This window comes from Malus sylvestris, chromosome 11, assembly GCF_916048215.2.
Source record: "Malus sylvestris chromosome 11, drMalSylv7.2, whole genome shotgun sequence".
NCBI classification, from domain to species: Eukaryota; Viridiplantae; Streptophyta; class Magnoliopsida; order Rosales; family Rosaceae; genus Malus; species Malus sylvestris.
Window position 1 is genome coordinate 34,498,328 of NC_062270.1, and position 26,448 is coordinate 34,524,775.

The following is a 26,448-nucleotide window of genomic DNA, read 5'->3' on the forward strand; positions in this document are numbered from 1 at the left end:
GGGGAAATCTTATAAGTTTTATGAACAAATTTCTGAATGATGGCAAAGAGTACATAAATAATTTACCATGTCTTAGAAGATTTATGAGTTTACAATTCATGATTTAAGGTTTTTATTTTGAATATATTGGTACAATTTCAACGTAATAGTATATCTTTTTTAATATTAGAGATGCTAGATATAAACTTGAGACATTTTTTAATATTAGAAAGAGGAGTGACGCTAAAAGCTAATTGGCTTAGTGTAATTGTACATTGCGGGTATATTGTTGTGGTACATCTTTTAGTTATTATATTGATATCTTATGTGGATCGAGTCTGTTTAGATTTATGTATTTTATTAGTGAAATCGGCTCATTTGGATCCGTTTGATGTGGGCCGGTTGTTACGGATCTAACAAATCTATTTTCAATTATATGTTGTATAACAATATAAAATAATCTCTAAGGGTTTTCGTTTAGTTTACTATGGGAAGGAAATGAAGGGACTCACATGAATATTTGTTTGAATAAGTTTGATCATTGTTTTACTTCATAGGGTTAGATAAATATGAGATTATGGATCATGACTTCATTGTAGACCAGTAATAAAATGACAAATGCTAAGACAATCCTTAAACTATGGGAGAGCATTTTTGCTCACCATGCTAAACTTTGGCGTATGTTCACCGTACATCTAATTATTTGCCATGTGTCATTTTACTTAATTTTGATTAATTTTTTTCAAAATAAAAAAAAAATATTGAATGTAAAAGTTAACTAGAATTAGTTGAAATGACATAACAAATAATTAGATGTATAGTAAGCATACATCATAGTTATGCTGGTGAGCAAAAATGCTCTCTTAAATGGTGTGGGCCGGGTTGCCCTCACATGAGAAATATAAACTCAATTTTCAACTCGTTTTTACACAAGTCGGATCTAACACAGACCGTTTTAAAAAGGCAAAAATAGAACCGGCGGTTCGAATCCTACCCACTTTTGTAAAATACTATTTGATAATAGGAGTGGAGGAGTGTGGAAAACAAACTCCCCATGGACGCGTGACGAAGTAGTGAATGTATGGGGGAGGTGTATGCGATCTGATCAAGTGTTTCGATCATCTTCTCCAATCCCATCACATTGAGCAGAAGCACAGAACACAAAATGACACAACACCAAGAGTCTCTCTGCAGTCTGCAATCTGCAGTCAGGCTCTCAAGTCAATGCCCTCCCTCTAAAATCATCACCCATTAATATTCACACACACTCACTCTTGCACATGTCTTTGATGTGATGATAAGTTTCCCATTGGTGGCACACACATGCTCGTGCCCCTCAAATTCCCAATCCAGCCAATCACCTCCCACCATTTTGAAAACATCCCTAAATACTGTTTGAAAACATTTTCTCACTAGCCATTCACCTCCCTCTTCCATCCCAACCCCACTCCAAACACCAAAAAAGAAAAATCAACAAGCTAGAGAAGAAAAAAAATGACATCTTTAGTTCAACCACCAAGAAAAAGAAAGAGTAGACGTAAGTTAAGTCAATCAACCGAGTTGCGTATCGATTTTTTACATCTAAGTTTAAATTTATTATTTATTTTAAAATTTTCAAGTTTATGCGGTAAAAATATGAGTAAGTGAATCAAAAGCTTCAAATAAGTTAGGGATCGTACTTAACACAAATATTATTATAAATAAAGAAGAATGCTTCTACTATATACTTACTATATACTATAAAAGAAGAAAGGGAAAGGGAAAGAGAAAGAGATAGAGATTAAAGGAAAACTAAAGAAAAAGAGTTTGAAAACTTTGAGTTTTAATGATAAGGACAAAATAAAGGGTAAAGTGAATAGTACTAGGATTGACTTTTTAGTGTAAAAATGTAATTTTTCGTTAAAGTAAACAGTACCGAGTCTTTTTCGTTAAAGTTCGCATAGATTAAAGCACAACACAAGCATAAGCAAACAAAACACAGCAAATAAGCAACAACCATTTTTTTTTTCTCCTTTTTCTTTCTTTTCCCATTTCAAAGGGCCAATACCAAAGATCAAAAGCCTTGTTTTTCACTCTTCCAGTTCCAAATCCCAACTCTTCTTCCAAGTAGCAACCCAAACCCCATCTTAAAGCAAGCTCTCTCTGTTTTTCTTGAGACGCAGAACGGTTTTTGGTGGCGGTGGCGGTGACAGAACACCCACCAAATCCAAATGGAATACACAAGCTCAAGGCCTCAAGAATTCAGAGAGAAGCCCTATTCGTATTCCCCCATAAACTCGCCGAGAACCAACAACAATGGCACGGCCACCAACGCCAGCGTCTGCAGCAGCAGCAGCAGCTCGGCGGTGGCGGCTCAAATCCCGACAACTCCGAAAGTCTCAACTCCCAGATCTGACTCCAATCCCTACCCGACAACCTTTGTCCAAGCTGACTCCTCGAACTTCAAACATGTTGTCCAAATGCTCACCGGCTCCTCGGAAACCGTCACTCACCAGTCCTCCCCTAAACCCACCACCGCCACCCACCACCACCACCATCATCAAGATCCAACAATTTTGCCACCCTCCAACAAAAACTTCAACATCCCACCTATCAAAACCGCCCCACCAAAAAAACAGGGCTTCAAGCTCTACGAGCGGAGGAGTACCAATCTCAAAAACACCCTCATGATCAACACCCTCATCCCCAACTTCCAATCGGCTTCTGGGTTTTCGCCACGTCACCAGGAGATCCTGTCCCCGAGCTTGCTCGACTTCCCTTCCCTCACCCTCAGCCCAGTGACGCCGTTGAACGACGACCCCTTCGACAAGTCGGCGGCGTCGCCGTCACTGGGGAACTCTTCGTCGGAGGAGGACAGGGCGATTGCGGAGAAAGGGTTTTACTTGCACCCGTCGCCGAGAGCTACGACGACTCCGAGAGACCAAGAGCCGCGGCTTCTGCCTCTGTTTCCGGTCACGTCACCGAGAGTTTCTGGGTCTTCTTCTTGATCAAATGACGAGGAGAGAGAAAGAGAAGAGAGAGAGGCATGTGTAGTAAGTATTATTTACTGTGGGTGGGTTTTGATTAAAATGATCATCAGGAGAAGTGAAGATTAATGGGTTGGATGAGTTTCAATGACAGGTATAGATCTTTGTTTTAATTGTACAATTTTCATATCGCTTCCATAAAAATGCTAAAAAACTGAGCTTTGTTCTTCAACCTCCTCTACTTCTTTTCTTCTTCTTTATTTTTTATTTTGCAATTTGTATTGGAGTTTTTTTATAATTTCTACCGCAACCAAATTAAGGAAGATTGAAGGTAAGTTTTATGTTGGAATCTGGGTGAGCATATATGAATGGGATAATGATTTTTAATCTTACCAACTTGCATTGGTTTAGCATTTCATTCAATTGCAGAAATGATTTATCTTTCCTTGTGTGTGTGGGATGGGAGAGGACTTTTAAGAAGATGAGGGTGTGGGCTTGCTGGAATGGACAATTAGGAATGAGATTAAGAAGTTTTAGGGTTAAGTTTTACTGGTTTTAAGGAAAAATTAGTATCCGGTCCCTAGTTTTTACTGTTCATTGACTAACACCTTATTAGTTCTCAAATTTTGATTCAAGTCCCTAGCATTAATGTGATAATGAATTTACATGTTTATTATATAATTTTTTTAATATAAAAATTAGTAATTAATTTAGGGTTTAATACTCACACCTCTATTAAACTTCTAATTAATTTTCAATTCAAACATTTCCAAAATAATAAAAAAATTAAATTAAATTAAATTAAATTTGTACCTATTAGTTTTTTTTTATATATAAAAAGATTCTCAATTTTTTAATCTTAAATGTACCCATTCATATAATTTTTCAATTTTTTTAATCTTAAATGTACCCATTCTCAAATATATCAATTTGTTATATGTAAAATGTACCCTTTTTTAATATAAAATCCATTCAAATTTTTTAATCCATGTTTAAACTTATATGGGTACATTCTTTTTCGTTGATTTGAGAATGTATCCATGTTTTGGTACAATAACTTTTTTTGTTAATTTTGGTTAATGTACCCATACATATGTGTATATATATATACACACACACACAATATAATAGAGAGAATAATTTATATTTTATTATTTTTAATCCCATAAATTATGGGTTTTATTTAAAATCTCATTAATATAAACAATTAAAATTTTCAATTTTTAATTTTTAATTAAAAAAATATAGTAACTTACATTATTACATTAATATCAGGGACCTCAATCAAAAACTAAAAACTAACAAGGTTTCAATCAAAGAATATTGATAGATAAGGACCGCATCCAAAGTGTCCCTTTTTTTTTTTTCTTTTTACTTCTGGGTCAGCAGGTTAATTAAGTTTTACTGACAAGTTAACTAAATTTTAATTAAGGATATATAGTTTGGAGCTTATACATTTGAGAGAGGGATTGAACTTGATGAAGGGTTGTTCTTCTTCTAGGGTCCCCCCAATTGAGGAGTGAGGAGGTGGAGGACCACATTTCCCATTCACTCAAAGGCCATCCATGCATGAAACTTCCACCTAATCATGTGGACTTGTGACTGTGAGCTCTTGAAATTGTTCAGATAATGCATTTGTAGCAGGTCTTCTCATTCTGTACTTCTCTTTATTTCTCTTTTGATTTATTTATTTAGAATTTGGGAAAAAAATGAGGAAAGAATGCACGAGATGAAAATGGGAGTACGACAATCATTATATTACAATCACTCAGGTGCGAGGATTGAGCGCATATGAGTCCTTTTTTATTTAATGCATGCTTAGTAGTCAGTACGCTTCGTGAATTACTGCACTAATCCTCAAATTACATGACTTTAATTATTTGTTTTGCCTTGAATACTTGTACAAAATTACAAATAACTCAAAAGGAAATGCTAAGGAAAGGCTCTCACAAAAGTGAGACTCTATATGGAAAGTACATTATAAAACATTGTGTTAAAAACATGAGGCGGCATAGAGTCTATGAAGAGTCTCACTTTAGAGAGTCTGCTTAACGTTTATCTAACGTGAAGCAGCAACACCATTTATCAAATACTGTAATTCAAGAATTATTGCACGAATCCACAATTTATCTTACTAAGACCTTATATGAAATAGCCGATGGAGGGGTTTCTGTGGGAGTATTCACAAATGAAGAAGAACGTAGCTTTCATTATCGAAAACTTACATGCAACAAGGATATATTGGTCTCTTACTTCCAGTCAATCTCATCATGTAATCCACGCAAAGAATGAGTGAGACTAAAGGGCTACACGAGCCTATGTCTCATTAGAGGGCTGATTTTAACACCATATTTAGATTCTCACACCCTTCTTTATTTCTGTCCATCAGATTGAATAAATCAAGCGTAAATAACAAATATGATCAAATATAAATGTATAGGAGAAGAAAAGGGACGTGTGTTTGTCATTTTAGGTCCCAATAACCTCGTCGTAGGGAAGTTTCCCTGCAACTTTCATTTCAATTTTACGTGAAAGGAAAAGTATTTGGAATTTTATCGTTAGAGGCTTTTCCATTTGTGTACAACTTTACCATATGCTGAGATAAAGGACAACGAATAATACATATATGCAGTGCATATACAAGTAAGGAAAGAAGTTGCGGGTTGAACATTTCAGACATTCTTCCTCTGTTTTTTATTTTTCCATGAATATATATATAATTGTTATTGGCACTCCAAAAATATCATTTTACCCTCCAAACTTTTTATAATTAGAAAGAAAAATGCACTTATGATGAGTGTAGAATGAGATTTTTGAAGTGCTAATAAGAGTACTATATATATCTATACTATTACGAGAACCTTCATTGTCAACTTTTTTCCTATTTTGCCCTCACTTTTGATACACACTATTGACAAAAGGAGGGCAAAAAGGAGGGCAAAATTGAAAAAATAAGTATATGATTGTCAGTTTATGAAAAAAGAGGCTAAAATAGGAAAAATAGGGATATGATTGTCATTTTATGAATAATACATATATGCAATGCATATTCCTATTTTTCCTATTTTACCCTCTTTTTTCATAAAATGACATTCATATACTTATTTTTTCAATTTTACCTTCATTTTTGATACACAATATTACATAAGAAGGACAAAACACTAATTATACCCTCATTTTTTTTATACATAATATTTACATAAGAAGGACAAAACAGTAATTATGTAATATTAAAAAAATATGAATTTATTAGGAGAAATTATTCACACACATAAAGTCTGTGCTCCCTTCTAGTGTATATATATGAGTTTGTATTGGGTTGTTTGTGATGTGGACTCATTTGACTAGGAAGAATAACAACTTTCGCAATGTGTGTGGACGCAAGAAAGAAAAACAAGAAACCAAAAAGTGGGGCTTTCTTTCTGTTGCCCCTTATCACACTTGAGGACGAAAGGAGAAAGAAAAAATACCAAGTACAATTTGAATTTGCAAATTAAAGCTGCAGATAAAATGTCAAGACCTGTTCTTTTTTCCTTTTTCGACACTCTATTTCTGTCGTTGTGTGCGCGTGTGTGCCCACCAAGTTGGTGCGTTGAACTGAAAGACCGCCAAAGTTGTTTCTTATTTATTAATTTATTTATTTGTTTTTGCAATTTGATGATGGATGAAGAAATATCTTTTGTCTACTCGTTTTAGATTGACAAAGTATTATTGCTTTTTTGGATTGTTGAACAAGTTTTGGATTTTCATGGAAATTGGATAATCTTGATAGATATTTATCAAAGAAAAACTTGTGTGGCGGCTAGAAATTTGGAAACTTGACAGCCTCAAGAAAAATGAAATGAACAAAACAATCCTCAAGTTACCTACTGTTATATCATTGACCCCTTCGTCCACTGCCTATCAAGTTAAGTAGTACTTTTTGGGGTTCGTGTCACGAGAAAAATTGGTCCAAAAACGACATATGGACTCGAGACTTGAGAGTTGGATTAATAGAGATACGAACAATGTAAAAATCCGTAACTTTAGGTACCGTTTGGTACGTGGGATGGGACATAACGAAGTGGGACGAGGCGTTCCGTCCCACGTATGGTGCGCGTAAAACGGGTGGAACGCATTGTTCCATGGGACGAATTTTTGATGAATTTTCGTTCCGCCTCATCCCTCTGGAACGACTTGTTCTACATCCGTGGAACACAAAATTATAACATCTCCGTCTCCTTCTTCCTCATTGTTTCCATCCGAGGGCATCTTTGCTCCCTCTCCAATCCGTCTCGTCTCGTCCCGTCTGCATACCAAACGATACCTTTGGGTTGTTTTCATTTATTTTGAAAAATATGGGGACTCAACCTTCATATACTCGCACTACACGAGTACAAAATGTAATTGAGTCAAAAAGAAAAGGGAAAAGTATCGTAATGCCCACTCACTTGTCTAATTTTACACTCACTTTATAACTAAAATATAGATGATAAATCAATATACAGCGAGGTGAAAAAAATATAAAATAGATGGCACTTAGAATTAAAAAAGAAGGTAGAAAACCATATTATTATCCCAAGTATGACTGAAAGTGAGAATCCAACCTGGATAGTTGGGCCAGCGTGATTGGTACCTTGACTGAAATTTCCTCACTTATATGCCTAGTTCATATCTGCATTTTGTGCCTGCCATATTACCAATCTACTTCTCATTTAGTAGGAAGGAAGGATTCATGTACACAAAGTAATCTGGTCAACCAAGCTAGGTACAAAAGTAAAATCTGGTACCAATTAAAACAACTAAGACAGCTACAAACCGCACCTTGACAAAATAAAGTTACCTTTTTATACAAGCAATAGTTGGAAACGGAGAAATTGAACTCAGGATCTCGAGTGTGAAGATAAATATTTTTAACCAATTGAGCTACAATTCCCTTGCAACAACGGTATAATTATGTTTACGGGACTTAACAAGCAATGACATACTACAACTGAATGAAAAAGATAAAATCCAAGAAACAGATTGAATCATTGATGCATATGCATATTGAGAAAGGGGACAATGATCCAACAAGAGGACTTTTCTTTTTTTTTTTAAATCTGGAAAAAGCTGCATATTTTATTTATGTATTTATTCATATGGTTTATACATTCCATGTTACATGTTTACAGAGAAGTACATCTATTCAGATTTCCAGGAAAGAAGTGATTGTCATGAAACCATGATTCTCTGGAAGAGCTCCATTCCCTGGTCGGATCGATACAGTAACTCCCAATCCTGGAACATAAACAAAATTAAAACATCAACACCGGAAAAAAAAAATCTGAATATCAGGTGACCGTATTCATTCATCTTTTCTTTCTTTCGCTCTTTACTTTTTACTTTTGTTATGTTGGAGCAACAGTGAACTAGAACGGGTAGAAAAGTGTGTAGCGACATGTAACCGGGTGTATACACCATCCTCTCAAAATAAGTGGTCACGTGCTAGTTAAGTGACCGGATTGTTGTGAGAAGAGGGTGTCTGAACCTGGTTACATTTAACATTTATTCAGAGGGGTGGGGGTAATCATGGGCAACTCATTACCTGCTGCCTTTGCAGCTACAGCTTCTTGAAAGACATCCGTCACAAATAAAACCTCTGATGGTTTATCAACTCCAACTGATTGTACAATTTCAGCATAACTGCTACTTTCTCTTTTGTTTCTGCAAGAGGAAGCGAGATTTAGCTAGCTTGAAGTGAATCAGGAAAGCTGGAAGCAGATCACGTTAATGTTAAGTGAAAGCGTTTTTAAAAAGTAGAAAGGGATTCTGAGTTAATTTACCCCACTGTGGTGTCAAAAAATCCAGACAAATATTCTCTTAGGTCCCCATAATTTGAGTTACCAAATATAAGTCTCTGTGCCAACCTGCTACCACTGGAGTATATGTAGACCTGCCGTACAAAATGTCAACAATGAAGGTATGACATCGAGGAATCAACATCAACTTCACCAATGAATTAAATCCAATTTGTCTGGTTGGCATATGAGTCAATGACATCGGAAACATTAACGCTTGATAAGCTATATCTTGACCATGCACGCACCTTTATGCCTGAATCATGCCATTTCTTAAGAGCTTCTGGTACATCATCGAAAACTACTCCTGTCAATTCATTCTTTTCAAATCCAGTTCTCCAGATATGACCCTGCATAGCTAGAAGTCAGCTATATCCCAAAACATACGCAAACATAGCCAGCAAATTCCTTCTAAAAATCCAAAATTTCTTACTTGCAACTGTTTCAAGGCAGTGATCTTCCGATCAGCTTTTATCATCGAGTCAACATTAGCAACCAAAGCTTGAACAACCTCCTCTTTCCCTGCATCATCAGAGGGGATGGGAACAGCACCAGCAACACCTTTTTCCAGGTCTTCTTGAACCTACAATAAGAATGTAGAACTTTAAGTATCAATTCAAAGCGTCCAGCTTACTTCTGTGATCTTCCAGTTAACTTCTAAATTTAACTCTCTAAATAATTAAACTGCTAGCCTGAGCCCACATTTATCCAAGTCAGCTCTATACAATTTCCGGTTTTACTTATAACAGGGATTAAAAGATTAAACTGTGGTTTGCTCACTTCAAACTAATAATATTCACATTCATATCAAAATAATAATTACTTAAAAAAATCATTTTTTTCATAGCACATTGAAAAGTAAGGGGACTACTATAATTCTAAAGCAATACTATTAGCATGAAATTTTAATCAGTGGCATGGCAAAGCACCATGGTGCATTCATACATCATGTGGTGCACTACTGATCCATGATTAACAGCTGCATACTAATGTGGTTATACACGTATATGGTCAACGAAACAGTACTCTTGAACAAAAAACTTGCCTGGAAGCGCAACAACTTTATGTCATCTTGAGTTTCTTCAGTGTCATATGTTGCAGACAAGTGCCTTCCAACATTATCGCGGGCATATGGAAAGAGAACATCAGTCACAAACGATATGGGAGTAGTAGTCCCCTCGATGTCAAGAACAATGCAACGCTACAAAAATAAAAAAATAAAAAAGATAAAAAAGGAGGAAAATCCATAAAGAATAGGAGGAAGAATACAGTTTATACACGAAAAAGGAAAATGCTAATTATCAAATTTCTCAACCAAAAGGCAATTTTTGCACCAAACCAAAACATATATATAAAGAAACACCAAACTAAGGCTGAGTTCAAGGCCCAAGGTTTCCAAGTAAACTAAAAGGCAAAGGAATTAGACAAGAGTCTAGAACCCTGAGAAATAAACACTTTAAACTTACTCGTGATGGCTCAAATTTATTATCTGAAGCTGCAGTCCCAGCGTTCACAGATATGTTTCTGCAAATGCCACTTCCCGAAACTCCCTTGACATTTTGTTTTATAGGACCATGGTTTGGAGTAGTTGGGTCCAAACCCAACTGATGAAGTTTGATAGCAGCTTCAAAGAGATAGTGATAACATTCAGCCTGAAAAATAAAAAGTAAAAAATTCTGAATGTGTAGAACTTTCAGACCACTAAGAAGATAAAAGGCTCCATGCTTCCAAATCCATATGTTAAACATCAATATATATTTCGCTAGAAAGTTCAGCACTCTAAATGATTTCAAGTCTTCCTCTTTTATATTCCTATTTCCCCCTTTTGTTTCTTTTGGCAAAATTTATCCATGCTTGAAGGGGACATTGGTATATCAACAGTAACATAAGCATTGCCACTTTCAGCAACTGGCATCAAGTATGATACGGCACAAAAAAGGTCCAATCCCTAATGTGAGAAGGATATAAGTGATTTACTATGTTTGACAATTACACTGACTGCCTAACCATCAGCATCACATACTGCAAAATCAACAATTGTCCCTAAGATACACACCTGAGTCTTAGCATTGATCCACGAGTCTCCCCATATATAGATCCCATGGTTACGAACAAGAACGGCTGTTGTTTTCGGGTAGGCTTCAATCTGTTGAACATGAAGGCAAACAAAATACTCATCCACATAGAAATTCAAAGTTCAATTATTGATTTTTTTTCAATAACAATCAAGCAATTACTTGGGAAACAAAAAACCTTATCCATCAGCAAAGCTAACAAAATGAAATGACAAAGGATTAAGTACATATTTGTGTCGGCATGAACTGAACAACAATATGTTACTGGGATGAAGTCCATCAGGATATTAGCTTTATGTCATCAAAAGTGGATAGAATTGTCAAACCAAAACTAAATTAAGTTTAAAACATGAACGTACAGCTTTGGCAAGAGACTCTGTGAGCTCATATTCATAGGCAGTATTCTCTATTATAGGGACCACAAGCTCATCATAATAACCGTGCCCTTTGATACCTTTGATCATCTCCATATGGGTGATCTGCATATTTGTTTACAGAAACAGGAAACAGGAAAACCAACTATTAAAAGAGACAACCAGTTAGAGTAGGCAGGAATAATCACATAGAAGCATCATCAGGCCTCCCCCCCTCTCTTCTTTTTTCTCTTTTTCACTCCAAAAAAGGTAAAAAAATTAAAAGGTGTGTACCATTATTTGCTCATGATTTTTTGGAACTAATATTCCAATCAATCACTGTAACATTAAGTTCTGAACTACCCAAATTTCTGAAATCCATACTTTGCTTTAATTATCATTCATAAACTTCCAAGCTTATAGATCATTTTTGAGATCAGAAAGGAACTACCAGATACTACTAAAAAGTTTACTAAACAAGCCTATTGTACTTTTATCGAAAATATGCAGCTGAAGTTCCACCCTCTAGAAACTCCTCCAACTTTTTTAAAAGACCACATGCAAACCTTATGATACAGATGCACTGTTGCTTCAGACAAATCTTAGCACACAGCTAATATACTGAACTTTTTAATATCTTTTATTTTTTCAGATCTGTTGGCTGCATAATATTATACTAAGTTTGAAGCTACATATATCTATTAGAAGCTACAAGGTTCATTAATTTCCAAAAGATCTTCAAATATGGAGTCAATTAAATGAAGAAATATCCAACTTTTCAAGCAGGGGGAGGCAAACATTAAAAATGGGAAAAAAAATAAAGGATATCACAGCAATGAATAAAAACAAAAGGTCCCTGTGTTTATATATTAATTAGCACTTGGTATATTCCTCGCTAATGGGTGCCAGGAGTAAAAACTTACTCGAAATTCTTTTGCATTAGGATTGATCATTGTTACAAGACAAGATTCCATCCCATGACTATGAATAACAGCTCCAGCATTACGCATCTCATATGCCTAGAAAACAAGGGAAATAAATATCAACTATTACTTTTCATAAGAGAGGCGTTGGATTTTCCAAAAATTAAGCAAATGGTGAGTATTCATGAACCCCCAACATCCACATATTGGACTTGTCATCAAATGGAATGAGTAAACACAGAGATACAGGACAACGGATCATATTACAAGGTTAAAACAAATGTTTTAGTCAAATTTGCACGTGCACAGCTGCTGAAGTGCCTTCAAGAAGCAAACCGACCTTAAAAATATAACAAATAGTACTTGCTCAATATTAGTTAGAACATGTATCCCGAACTAACAAACAAAAAGAAAACTAATTCAAGAAGGAGCACTAGCATCAAATATGGAACACAGAAACCACAACAATGCATTGACCACATTTTTAGTTAATGATAGAAGAATAAATAGTGTGAACAAAAAGAAACAGCTTATCAGATGGTAGCTCACATGTCCGCAACAGAATTTCAACAAACTACAACTTCTCTTCCCTTTTGGATATGAAGATTTCAAATTTGGCCAATGACTAAATTCCAGACTTCTATCTCAATTGACACAAATGCAGATGAGTCTTTGTGACCCTTTACATCCAAAATCATGTAAGGTTTAAATCGATCTGCATTGTACCTTGTAACTGAGATTCCTTGACATTTCTCTTCGCAAAATCAATCGCCTCTTGGCTACATTCTGATAGGGATCCAATAGCCATAAGCAATCAAAGTCTTCAAAAGTGATTATTTTGATTGCTAATGAAATGTAGGAAAAGATAATGGATCAAATTTCTTTTACCATCTTCAATATTTGGAGGAGTTAGGAACTACAGTCTCCAACTGGTTTAGCAGCTTTAGCATGCCAAAACCAATAGCTCTGGAAAAGGTATTTTGGTTGTAAAACTAAGATTTCATATTGTATTCTGTGAGAGTTATAACTTAGAAATACCACCCCGTTGTGCCAACAAAGTTATTGCCCAGCTTACATAGTGTATAATATCAAATGAACCTCAAAAGTGTTCATTAATGTCATCATCACATATTCAGACATCAACACATATTCAGACATCAACAGTAATTGTACAAAACTGGATCTGAGTCATTTCAAAGTTTTAAATGTTCAGACTGACTTATCCAAATCAAACATTAGTCGGAACTGCTTTATACTATCTTTCGAACAAGAACTTTATAGTATTTATAAAAAGCACAAGAACTGATACCTTCATAAAAAGTGGACCACAATCAGAACACTTGGGAGGCTTATGTGGGTAGGGTTTAGGAGATGGAGTACACAAGACAGACCCATTCGGAGATAACACATACATGTCCTCTGGTACCATTCTCTCCTTCTGAACGCCTACACATTGAAAACACATGAAGTAGTGAGCCAGAAACAAAATAGAAGAACACGTATTGAAAATGAACCTAAAGTTACAATGAATAAACTAACCTGTTTAGCATTTAAAAAAAAAAAAAACTACATAGCAAACATATTTTGCCTTTAAGCTTGAAAGATGCATATCTACAAACAACCAAATATTAACAAACACAAAACGAACCATGATAAATATGAAAAGAAATTGGATGAAATGGTGAATTTACTAATCCCAATTGCTGAAATGATGACTTTCAGTAAATGATCTATACGTCGTTAATGTTTGATATGTCATTATTTCCGCCAATTTCTCAAAATGAAATCTCACTAATCAAACAGCCAACCTGTCGAGCTCATACTAAAAAAACACAGTAACTAATCAACACAAAACAAACCCCACAATTAATTTATATACCATGCAACACAGAAGAGCCAAAAGATTCAACATTTAGCAGAAATTACATAAACCCAGAAAGCAAACAACCAAAAGAACAACACAAAACACAAACTTTAGGAAATTGAGCAAAATCCATGAATACCCAGAAACCCCAAAAACTCAAAAATGAAACTAAACGATTACAGAGAGAGGAAAGAGAGAGAAAGAGAGAGAGAGAGAGAGAGAGAGAGAGAGAGAGAGAGAGAGAGAGATACCAGATGGAGACATGACTACGAGCTGCTCGGGCTTAGGAATAGAGTCGTCGTGCACTTTGATTGTGATGCTGCCGCCGGTCCCTGAGACCCATCCGAGATTGTAGAACTGGCGGCAGAGGTCGGATATCAGAACCTTGGTGTCGCTCACCGCTTTGCCTTCCAAGTAGGCCTGCGACGTCGTACCGAGTTTCAGTCCGTTCACTGCCACTGATGCCATTGCTGGTCTAGAGAAAGAAACTGTGAACCTGTGATTGGCGTGCTTCAATACTTGGGCTAAAATAAACTGTGAACCTCCGCTTTTGTATCCGTGTGAACTTATAACTCATCAAAGCTGGATACCTTTGCTTTCGTTTTAGTAGGAGTAAAATAAATACATTTTCTTTTCGAAGTTAATTTGTTACGTATTGCTATTTTATGGAAGAGAAATGCTAAAGAAATTTTCTCAAATGTGAGACTTTTTGTGTATTTTCTTTCAATTAATTTTTATATCATAGTTCTCGTGTTAACATTATAAAATAATGTATCAAAAAGATGAGGTAGTGAAGAGTTCATAGAGAGTCTCGTTTTAAGAGAATCTCCTTAGTATGTAGATAAAAATGAGCACAAATGGCAAATGGTAACATTGTTTGAAGTTTTTGAACAAACAATAGTATATATACTAAAGAAATAGGGAGCATTGTTTAAAGTTTGAATCTTAAATTATTAAATAGTGCACAAAACTGGAAAAATTGAAGGGCCATTTGTGCAAATTTTCCTTCTTTTTGTATAAAATTACTTTATTATACCTTATTAGAAATAGTGAACTAACAATTTAGTCCCCGAATTATTACCAGAGTGAAAATTAGGTCCTTAAACTATTTTTCAGAAAAATCAGTCATTGAATTAGAAAAATCCGCCAATTACATGTCTAATATTATATTTGAATATACTATATTCAATTTTCCGCTAATTTAAGTCACGTTACTTCCATGCAATACACATTGGAGAGTATTTGGTAATTTTCATAAAGACATAGTGTATGGAGTTAACTTTGGAGGGTAAATTAAACGTTAGATTCAAAACCTATATGAAATGTTAAGGGCTTATAGGCGAGAAAATGATGATATTACATTCTAAAGTGTGTCAATTGACTTAAGTTGACAAAAATTGGATAAAATAGCATTGAATAAAATAGTACAGATGAAATTAGCAATTCTTAATGAATTTAGGGACTTATTTTACCAAAAAAATAATTCAAAAATCTAATTTTCACTGAAGTAATAATTCAAGAACAAAATCGGCACTTTGCCTTATTAAAAATTCTACTTCAATTTATAAAGGAGAATTAAAATAGGCATGACTCATTCCATCTTTCCACATCACCACATGCCTACAGTGGCTGCTATGAATTACAAGGCAACTTAAGATGAGCTAATACTAAATTATTATCATAAGTTCATTGTTTGATTTAGTTCAATTTCACTTGTAAATGAGAGATTTTGGGTTCGATTATCATCAAATGCGAGTTTGAACCATATTATTGGTAGTCCATTATGAGACTAAGCACCCCCTCTCTCTCTTAGTGTAGATAATATATCATTTGTTAAAAAAAATTCAATTTCACATCCCTTTAACGTAATAATATACAAATCAAAAGAAATATCACTAGATTGTTATACTAAGTAGATTGTATAGTCATATTATTAGGAGCAAACCAATTTATAATTGTAAGGAGGTTATTACTTAATAAAGGATAATGAAACTTTTTTTTTTTTTTGACTCAGTGTGAAGTATGTCAATTTTCAAGACGTAGACATTCGCAAAAGAGAGAACCTAGTCTCTAAAGTAGTTAATTACATGTATGTACTGTTCTCTTTAATGCGTCAAGTTTCATGCCAATAAACTATACACGTGGTATCAACTTACAAGCTCAAGGACGTGGTATCAACTCCAAGGAATAAACCACTGTCTCATACCACTTTAGATAAATATTTCATTTCATCTCAAATTTTAGGGTGTGATATCCACACACCGTTACTACTTCTCACACACCATTTTAATTTTCGGCTATTAGATTGGATAAATTGAAGAAAATCAAAGAACAAAAATTAACAAGGGACGTGTGAAGAGTAAAAGAGGATGTGTGGACACACCCCTAAATTTTAATTTGTGACAACATATTTTTTGGACTTGTTGACAATTATTACTATGTGAACGACGAGACCTAAAAAAATTATAAATAACTAGTCAAAGTTGGGTCCAAAACTTATAATGACTAGATGAAGGTTATTCCTATATAAGGTATCATTATTATATAATATTTACAATATTGTTGTATTCAAAATTAAGAGATCTTTAGCGCGATTCTTGTAAATGACTAATTCAAAATCAATTACTACGGTTAACACATTATTCGACTTAACCTAATTTCTTACTTCCTCAGTGTAAATAATATGTCTTTGGTTCAACCTTTATGCATTAACAAGTTTAAAACTAAGGGTAAATTACATAGTAGCCCCTCAGGTTTGAGGTTTATTATAACCTCATACAACATCTTTAAAACATTTCACTTTCATACCTCATGTACTATTTTATTTCAAAATAACACCTCCATTAGATTTTCCATCCATTAGTCTGTTAAATGCTGATGTGGCTGCCACATTTGTGCTGATGTGGTTGCCACGCGGCAAAAATTTTTTTTTTAATTTTTTTAGAAAAACCTAAATCTTCAAAAAAAAAAAAAAAAAAAACCTTAGAAAACCCAGATCCCACCACTCCCCCCCCCCCCCCCCCCCCGGCGGCCGCCGAAACCCTATCCCTTTAGAAAACCCATAAGCAGCCATCAAGACCCCCATTCCCTTAAATTTCCCAACACAATCTCCTTCTCACTCTCACTCTCACCCAACACCTTCCCCACACCCCCAAAACCATGAATGTACCTTCTCTTTCTTCCTCCTCCTTCCCTCTGTTTCCCTCGACCTCTCCCGCTGCAACCTCTCCAGCCAAATCCCACCACAAATCTGCCACCTTTCTTCACTAATCCACCTCAATTTGAGCGGCAACACCTTCCACGGCCTTCTCCAGCCCGCCATTTTCGAGCTCTACAACCTCAGGATCCTCGACATCAGCCACAACGACTTCAAGTCGGATTTCCCGCCTGGGATTTTGAAGCTCAGTGGTGGTGGTGTGTCGTCGGTGCGTGCGTGGTTGTGTAGATGGGTGCGTGCGTGGGTGTACTGTCGGGGAGAAAGTCCGATAGAGAGATAGAGAGTGAAAGAGTGAGAGATTCGAGAGAGAAAACCCCCCGGCCCTGCCGCGACCCACGACCCACCTCGCTTCCCCCCACTCCGCCGCGACCCACTTCCCTTCCCCCCCGGACCTTCTGACGACTTTCCCGCGAACTGGGCTTTTTTTTTATTTTTTTTTTTTCTCCCTCTTCTTCTTCTTCTTGTTGCAGGTTTTGGGGGGATGAACTGGGGGTTTTTTTTTTCTTTTCCTCCCTCCTCTTCTTCTTCTTCTTGTTGTTGCAGGTTTTTAGGTTCTAGGTTAGGGATAGGGATGTGGGTTGATTGAGGGGAGGTCGTTGGGGGGGTGGGTGAGAGATAGTGGGTAAGGATTGCAGAGCGGAGAGGGGGAAGAAAGGGGATCTGGGTTAGGGTTTTTATGCTTTTTTTATTTTTATTTTTTTTTGAAGATTTAGGTTTTTTTTTTTAAAAAAAAAATTGCCACGTGGCAGCCACATCAGCACAAATGTGGCAGCCACGTCAGCATTTAACAGACTAATGGATGGAAAATCTAACGAACATGTTATTTTGAAATAAAATAGTACATGAGGTATGAAAGTGAAATGTTTTAAAGATGTTGTATGAGGTTGTAATAAATCTCAAACCTGAGGGACTACTATGTAATTTACCCTAAAACTAAACTAGCATTTGCCTACCCACTTTGTGTGTATGAACCCATTTTTTTAGAAAATGAGAAGGAGGGAGGGAGAGAGGGAGAGAACATTGGTGAGTGGAAGGTTTTTGTTTTTTGTTTTTTTTATATAAATATTGGAGGCATTTTAACATCACATGTAAGTGAGGTTTCAATAAAAAACAGTAAAATTTAAACCTATGAAATTACATTATTGCCCATCAGTTTTTTGTGTTATCTAATTTGTCTTTTCATCATCTTTTGGTTGACAAAGAGGATTTTATTAATTAGTAGATATTATTACTCCCTAAATGTGTGACTTAACCCTTGTTTATGTATTTATTATTTTTTGATATATCAAAAAGTAATAGTGGGGCGTTTGGTTGAGGACATTAGCCGCAGTGCTTACTCCTATCCCGGATAACATCCCATTCTTTGTTCCTAGTATACAGTACATTATCCAATTCCAACCAAAAAATCACCTCTCCAAATTACAAAGCCAAAAGTCCCTCCGTCCCTCCCCTCATCCAACCATGTCAGGCAGAGACCGTATGCTGAAGAGCCTCAAGAAGTTCGCTGACTTTCATTACAAAATCTTCACGGATAAATATGGCCATCAGCTCACTGACATTTTCGAGTTCCCTATCAAGCTTGTCCTTTCTCCTTTCACTCTTGCTTTCGACATTGCCGGCTCTGCTCAACGTGGGTTTGGCGTTCCCGAGTTGGTGTCCAAGCTATCTTACATGTCAATCTTTGTGAGTTCTTGCAATTCATGAAATTTTATCACTTGGGAATTTTTCTGTCTCTGCAAAGTTTGAGAATTTAGCTGCTTTTTTTACTTTTCAGTGGGAGTTTTCGCTGTTACTAGGTATCTGCAAATGGGTTAATGGTGTTTTCTGAGTTCAGGGGATATAAAGACTGGATTTTGGTAGAATTAACAGTTGTTTTGGGAGGTTTGTGTCATTTGGGAATTGGGTCGATGGGTTTTTGTTCAATTGTTATTGGGGTTTGTGTGGATTTTTGTGGCGAAGAATGTAGAATCAATTGGTGAATGTATAATTTGAAGGGAAAGTTGAATTACATTTGTAGTTTAGTCAAATAGGTTGTGAGGTGATGCTGCTACTCTTGGGAACTTGCATAATACTGAATGGTTTTGTTCTGTTTTGGTTTCCTTTACGTTTCAGGCAGTTGCTACTTTAGGAACTTATGACATAGCATTAGAGATGGGAAAGAAGGTGATATGTCAAAGGTAATTTTCATTATCCGTTCAATTTTCCTGGCAGTCCTTATCGTTACTTATCTTTATTTTCTATGCTTGATATTGTAGTGCCTAGCACTTTTATAGTTTATAGTTTCACTATATAAGTATATATATACATGTACATGTGCATATATATGTGTGTGTGTGTGTGTGGTATTGTAGTGCCTAGCACTTTTATAGTTTATAGTTTCACTATATATATACATGTACATATGCATATGCCTAGCACTTTTATAGTTTATAGTTTCACTATATATATACATGTACATATGCATATATATATCTCTGTGTGTGTGTGTGTGTGTGTGTGTAAAGAAAATGAAAATTATTATGCATCTTCCTTTCTATCATTTTATAGTGTACTACTTTTATTGTACTAGTCACCATTCTCTATCATTGAGAAGCAATTCGTACACAACAATTTAGAACATGTTATGTGAAAATTTCAAAACCATGATAGTATTCATGGTTGCTCTCTAAGCTGCCAAATTTGGTGTAAAAGGATTTGGCTGTGAATCTCCTTGGTGAACTTGATGATGTTAATAGGTTTATAGTTTATTGAACTTGGATGATTTCTTAACTGCAGTCTTGAAGTGCAGGAACTGTGGAACCTGCAATGGTTGGCAGGCATTGCGGTGTACCATGTGCAGAGGATCAGGGAGGGTGCAATACCAAGTGAAGAATTACACCTTGAGAAGGTAGAGTTCCATCCATTTAGATTTTGGTCCCTATGTCTGGAAAACATGGTAACTCTTTGGGTTATAATGTGCTCTCATTTGCCACAAAGTGGAAAGACTTTTAGCAAAAATGGAGGGAGATTTACCAAATATGTAGGATACATGATTTGACAACCATTTTCTTGAAGTTTTAACTAGCCAATTATGGTGGAAAAAATTCTAAGTAGTGCTATAATGTTTGAATAGCATATGCCTAGTAAGTCCCACAACTGGGCTAGAAAATCTTCAGTCTTGCCAAAATCTGTACTGGGAATATGAACTTGATTAGAAAAATTGACTCTGTTAAGAGCTTCTTATGGGTCTCCTAGTATAGTCCTTCAAAACCAAACTATGTCTATCATTCTAAAAAATGGGAGTCCATTGGATTGCTGGAATTTATTAGGGCCTGTTTGGTACTCTACTTGAATCCAACTTTTTAAACTCAAAAACAATTTTCAAGTGTTAGGCCTTAAAAACTTGTTTGGTATGATTATTTTTGAAAAACTGAACTCAAGACTAACTCAAAAATATAGTCTATTTTCTAAAAACATAAAAAGTGAGTTTTTAGAGTTTTTAAATTTAAACTCACTCCTTTATTTTCTCTCCATCCTCCCCTCTCACTCCAAATCTATCTCTCTCTCTTTTCTTATTTCTCTCTCCTCTTTTTTTTTTCCTTTTTCGTCTCTCCTCCAATCCGCTCTCTTCATTCTCTCAGTTATTTCTCTCACTCCTCGTCCTCTCTATCTCGTCTGATCCTCTCTCTTTTTTCTCTTTCCTTTAATCATCTCTTGCTTTTTTTTCCTCATCTCTCCTCTTTCTCCCTCTCCTGCAACCCCTCTTTTTAGATTTTTTGTCTAGTTTAAGTCGTAAGATTTAAAAATTTTAAATTACAAACCAATCAAGTTTTTGAGTCTTAAAAAGAATTGTTTTCAAGAAATATTCTTACAAAATATTTTGAGAAATGATAAAAAATTTCAAATAGGATATCAAACAGGTTCTTATATTTCTAGGCAAATATTTGAGATGTTACTAGCATGTCAGAAACAAAATTCTTGCAATATGATTTCTTCTGAAACTAAATATAGCTCTGCTGTACTGTTTCTCCTTGTTACCGTAGTTTCAACTTTCAGACAATCAAGATTGGTAGTTAATGCTGGATTAGTTGAAAATATTCTATTTATCTTTGGTTTGCAGTATGTTTTGTCTACTTTATGGTTATAGTTTATAAATATTATCATGCAGTGAGTTCTTTATCCAACCATACCGATATGATATTATCTTCATGAATTTTATTTCTCATATGAATCTTTATGCAGTGGAGAGAAGGCAACAGCTGAATGTGTTGCAGATGCCATTGCTGATAATCGGGCTGAGTTGGTTCACCTTCCATCCGCCATAAATCTCGATGTGCCCTTGCCATCTAAAGAGTGCCCAACCTGTGATGGCACAGTAAACCTTTTAGTCCCACATAATTTGACTTAATTACATATATTTCCCACTGTATCAAACTCATAATCAGTATTTATATCCAAAGCATGCTGGTTACCTTCTCACAAAACTGAAGATCTGAAGTCATAAACTTGACACGAAATATTTACTTTATTTCAGGGTGTGATGGGCTGTCCTGAGTGCAAGGACAAATTACAAGTCAGAATCTCTGCAGATGATGTAAGCTATTTTTGGTTACATTGATCTGAGACTCTTAATGTTCCAACTTGATCTTCACTTTCTGCGATGCATAATTCAACACTAATTTGTGAACTTGCCTCTTGTTTCCTAATACTAGAACTTAGCAATTGATAGTTCCAATTACTTGTAGAGTTCTCAGTACATTAGTTGATTTACTGTTGGAATATTTGAAATTGGTTTAATATGTTTCAGAAGGGCAGTGTGTTATTTCAAGCAAACTGTGTCAATCATTCAAAAGGAATTGTTTGACTACAATGATACAAATCATACAGTCCATACCCATTCAACTGGTTAAGAATAAAAAAGCTCTAGTCAATAGTCATGTTACTTTTATTTTGTTTTATCTTCTCAAAGTTGAGTTTAAAGAAATTGTGGTATTATATAATCACGTTCTCATATTTCATGGATTCATTATCTTAATGATGCTTCCATCCTCATAGGTTCATGTTTTTTTTTCCTCACAGATCATGGAGCCTCCATGGAAAGCCTACAATGTTTTGAGGAAGATGGACTACCCCTATGAGGCTAGTATCAATTTTTGTCCTATGCCACATGCTATTACTTTTAGTGGGAATATTTTTATTTTGACAAGTATAATTACTTAGCAAGAGTAATTTATAACAAGCTCCCATCTAAGTTTATGACACCATGAAGCAATTTTTCTCCCACCACTCCCTAACTCTCTGAAATACCGACAGTTAGACCACGTGAAACACGAGGGGGCCTTTCCCTTCTGCAGTCCTCCCTAATTCAACAGAAGAGGCCCCTGATGAACACAGAATGAACTTATTTATTTTCAACATTGAAGATAAAGTTTGATTATTAAAGAACAGTCTCTCTGAATTCATTTTGGTTGCCAAACAATTTTAGGAATATCTTCTTGAATCTGAATACAGTAAATATAGTAAACTTATTTCAAGTACAGGCTCTCTGGCTGCAGCAATAAAAGTTTCACTTATAGTTTAATCTGCGAAGGAGTCGAATTTGGTGACTGTTGTGGGCTTAGCCTTGCTAGAGAAGATACTTTATGTCTGAAGATAGTCAATCTCATATTGGATCTTTTTACTTTTGAATATAATGATTTCGTGGTCAAGGAACTATCAAGGAATTAGAGCTCCATATTATCAAGCATGTTTAGTATTCAGATATAGTATTCATTTTTGTTATTAGGTCAGCTGCTAAAGGCTTCGTTCTGCTCATTATATATACATAAATCCACAAACTAAGGAAAGTTTAGATACTAGTTTTTATCTGATTTTCTATTAACAATCTTGTTAATTGTTTCAGCATATAGTTCACGGCATGAAAGATCCCAGCATCGCTGCATTTTGGCTGTTTACCTTGCCTCAGGTTGCGGGGGGTTTCGACTTCGATGATGATATCAAGAAAAAAATTTGGTGGCAATACAAGGTTTACAATTTATAAATACTGTATCAAAAGTTATACACATCCTTACTTTTATGTTGTTTCTTATCATATTGTGATGGCAACATTCCCATGTATTGTAGTTTAAAGATATTAGACCAGTATAAGAAAAATGTGAGCTTTACCTTTGTTTTTGTGAAAGATGCGACTTTTTTCTTAAAAAAAAAAATTCCTACACATCCTTGTTACCTTATTGCGCAATATACCACTTTTCATTAACATTTATTATTTACAATACTTTATTAAGAAAGACTGCAGCAGTACCTTACTATAATTATCTATTCATCTATTTCCTTGTTTCCTGGTTCTTTTTGGTTTAGGAATCTATGCGGTATGATCAACTTCGTGATGTGGTGGCCAAGCGAAAACCTGGCTGGGAGCAGTTGCAGGAAGTAAGAAAATTTGTGCATATAACCAGTTCGGTTAATGGGCTTGGTTTTTTTGTATCTATATTGTTTGTTGACAAAACAACATCTCTTGAAAAATTTATAGGAAACAATTTTAGGATTCTTCTATTGGCCTTTTGGTCTCCCTTTAACAACTCTTCTTTTCTTATTTTTAGAAGAAGAAAAAAATCGTAATGAAGCTTCAGCTCTTAATGTCGTATAACAGTGATTAGTCTATTGTAAATTTTGTTCTTACTGAGGGAACATCGTAGTTCCATCTGCTTCATACCATTTCCATTTGTTCAAAGATGGATTCATATGTTGATAATTGAACTCTTGTACATTTTAAGAGTGCATTGTTTCTGCAATTTTCTGTAATTTGTTTCTTGAGAAAGATATTTGATATGAATTTGCTCATCATTGATAGGCCTTGATCTCCATAGATCCTGCTCGAGCCAAGGAAGATCCTGTTATTGTGAAAAATATCCCTTACTATAAAGCGAAAAAGGCCCTTGAAACAGAAGTCATGAAACTTGATCCTCCACCAAGGCCGCAAAATTGGGGTGTAAGCAATCTATCTCAATCAATATAGTAGTTTAAGTATTGAATGGTACCAGGCAGAAAAGGGAAGATGCTCATCATGCTTCGGATAGTTATGAACTAACAGTAGAGCATTGGCAGGAACTGGACCTTCCACTGAATGCATCTTCTTGGAGCAAGGACGACCTCAAAAATCCTGAAAAGTTCTATGAAATGACTGTTCTTCTAAATGCTCAAAGAGAATTAGCTGACAAAATTTTGGATGCGCAGTGGGAGACTAGATGGCGACAAGAAAGGGTTAGTAACTTAATAATGTTATGTAGCTAAAAATGAAGTCTGCTTTGCCCTTTCTATTTCTTAATGAGTTTAGTAAATCTATAGGAAATGGAGCACATAGAATATATGAATATAACAATCTCATAGACTTAAATTTTATATGAGGCACACAACTATGAAGGCCATCTTTTCCTGTGATCGCTTTTAGTTTTAGCCATGAACCATTGTTTTCAGTGCAATGACATAATATATCCATTTTGATGGTCAGTTGAATGAGATGTTGGAGGAGAAGGTACGGCCATACATGCAGAGTATTGACAGTGGGACCCTTTCCCAGCCTATTATATTACAATCACAAGATCAGAATCAGAAGGTTTTACCACTTTTCCCTTTTCACTCTTTTATTAGCTCTTGGCGAGCATTGAATCTGAGTGTAAATTACAGAAGTGCTTATTTGATGAATCCTAGTATCCTATTACCCAATCAAGAAAGGAGAAAGAATCATAATGTCCTACTACTCAGATATTCTTTCCAGTATATTTCCACTTTCCCTATTTGTCATCAACTTATGGTGCTCAACTTCGTGCTATCTCAGTATCGACTCGTCATCTTTAAGATATTTGGTCTCCAACGAGGCATGCCTTATATTTCCCTTTCCATTCCACTTAGCTACAATCTGACTCTCAAATAAACATCAAGTTAGACTAGATTGTAATAGAAGTGTTAAACATGTAGTGCTGGAATTGCATACTAAGCTTAACAGTCTTGCATGTCCAAACTTTGTGTTATTTGGACGATCTCCACTATTGAATGTCCATTAGGCTTCTCTTCATTATTGAACGTCCATTAGAGAGCTTCATTTAGTACTTTATGGTTCGGCTGTTTAAATACGGGTGAAAAGCTATTTTGCCTCAACTAATCACAGTACCGGTACCCTTTACTATCAAGTCCGTTGGTATCCCAACTGTAAAATGAAAGTTCTAAGATATTTTTTGAGTCCTACTTGGGTTTCCATACAAATTCAAGAAAGTGCTTCCAGCTTTTGTCAACCTTAGTTCACGGGTGGTGAACCTTAGGACCACATGTTTCACTTTCAACACACTGTTTTCATGCTGCATTGGATCTGATCTATGAAAATCTTTGCTTTATTAGTTTTGAAAATTGAGGTTTCACCTTATGCTGATGTGTACATTTATGTAATCCACAATGCTATAACTCAGTCTCATGCCTTGCAGAGGACCCGACAACGGAGATGGTGGTTCTTCTGACGATACTTTCAGCCATTTTTGTACCCAGAAAGCACCACAGATCGCCGCTTGTTCTTTTCGTTATGTATGATTTTGTGGCTACACTGCCTTCTTCTATATTAGTTTACTTCCCCTTATAACACAGCTGCTTAATCTCTTCAATTTTTGAGCCTATTGGTTCATCAATCGATGTAAATGAGGAGAAAATGGCTATCTACGAGGAGCAAAAGTTCAGTTTTTTTTTTCTTTTCCTATTGTCCATGAGATTGAACTCGAGACCTCCTCGGAGATTGAGTGTCACTTCGGCCAAAAGGTGATTGACAATGTTTAATTCTTAATCTTCCATCGTATTTTGAATAAACGGAAACAACAGACCAATTATGAGAGTGAGCCTGTTGTAGCGGACGTCTCTCAAACAAAAAGTGGGCCTTCTGCATGAACTTCCCACCATGCGGGTTCACATCTTGTTTGAGAGCGACTGCATATGGTTGTCCGTACTCCGTATGCAAGAATTTTCTCGTTCATGTGGGAAATCAACTTTCATATACGGGTATACTGTGATGTTTCGTCTCAATGACATAATACTCGTAAGTCTTCATCCACATAATTTTTGTGTCATTGATACGAAATTGCAGTGGCGGTCTATTATGCAAGACTGGACGGACAAGACACGCACGATTCAACGGTTTCTCGTTTTTAGTCGGTCTTCCCCTCCTCCCGTAATTGTCAAGAGCAGAACAAGTCTATGTGTCGACGTGTCGTGTGCATTAGACGTCGTGACTTG

General features: G+C 35.7%; 3 protein-coding genes across 9 annotated transcripts; 2 read left to right on the forward strand and 1 right to left on the reverse strand.

Annotated features, from left to right (window-relative positions):
- The first annotated feature begins 1,942 nt into the window (after positions 1-1,942).
- LOC126590912 (VQ motif-containing protein 4-like) lies at positions 1,943-4,776 on the forward strand. Of its 5 annotated transcripts, none has more exons than XM_050256433.1 (3): positions 1,943-3,099; positions 3,233-3,276; positions 4,378-4,776. In XM_050256433.1, exon 1 carries the CDS (start codon positions 2,190-2,192, stop codon positions 2,964-2,966), a length of 777 nt encoding a protein of 258 aa, XP_050112390.1. In that variant the 5' UTR covers positions 1,943-2,189; the 3' UTR covers positions 2,967-3,099; positions 3,233-3,276; positions 4,378-4,776. The 5 variants fall into 5 exon arrangements, with proteins under 5 accessions (XP_050112390.1, XP_050112388.1, XP_050112389.1 ...); XM_050256431.1 differs by having other exon boundaries at positions 4,447-4,776; XM_050256432.1 differs by lacking the exon at positions 3,233-3,276.
- Positions 4,777-8,006: 3,230 nt separating this feature from the next.
- On the reverse strand, positions 8,007-14,556 carry LOC126590158 (probable bifunctional methylthioribulose-1-phosphate dehydratase/enolase-phosphatase E1 1). 3 transcript variants are annotated; one of them, XM_050255690.1, is made up of 13 exons: positions 14,231-14,556; positions 13,425-13,561; positions 12,842-12,901; positions 12,116-12,211; positions 11,199-11,318; positions 10,821-10,910; positions 10,231-10,416; positions 9,810-9,965; positions 9,198-9,347; positions 9,013-9,114; positions 8,750-8,859; positions 8,512-8,630; positions 8,007-8,204 (listed from the first exon to the last, which is right to left on the reverse strand). In XM_050255690.1, the coding sequence occupies exons 1-13, from the start codon at positions 14,445-14,447 to the stop codon at positions 8,113-8,115; spliced, it is 1,635 nt and encodes a 544-aa protein (XP_050111647.1). In that variant the 5' UTR covers positions 14,448-14,556; the 3' UTR covers positions 8,007-8,112. The 3 variants fall into 3 exon arrangements, with proteins under 3 accessions (XP_050111647.1, XP_050111648.1, XP_050111649.1); XM_050255691.1 differs by lacking the exon at positions 12,842-12,901 and having other exon boundaries at positions 14,231-14,555; XM_050255692.1 differs by lacking the exons at positions 12,116-12,211; positions 12,842-12,901.
- Positions 14,557-18,589: 4,033 nt separating this feature from the next.
- Positions 18,590-26,002, forward strand: LOC126588772 (uncharacterized). The gene is made up of 12 exons (XM_050253874.1): positions 18,590-18,879; positions 19,309-19,373; positions 19,985-20,083; positions 21,418-21,550; positions 21,710-21,769; positions 22,255-22,314; positions 23,078-23,200; positions 23,536-23,607; positions 24,029-24,166; positions 24,283-24,438; positions 24,686-24,790; positions 25,653-26,002. The coding sequence occupies exons 1-12, from the start codon at positions 18,658-18,660 to the stop codon at positions 25,683-25,685; spliced, it is 1,266 nt and encodes a 421-aa protein (XP_050109831.1). The 5' UTR covers positions 18,590-18,657; the 3' UTR covers positions 25,686-26,002.
- The last annotated feature ends 446 nt before the right edge of the window (positions 26,003-26,448 follow it).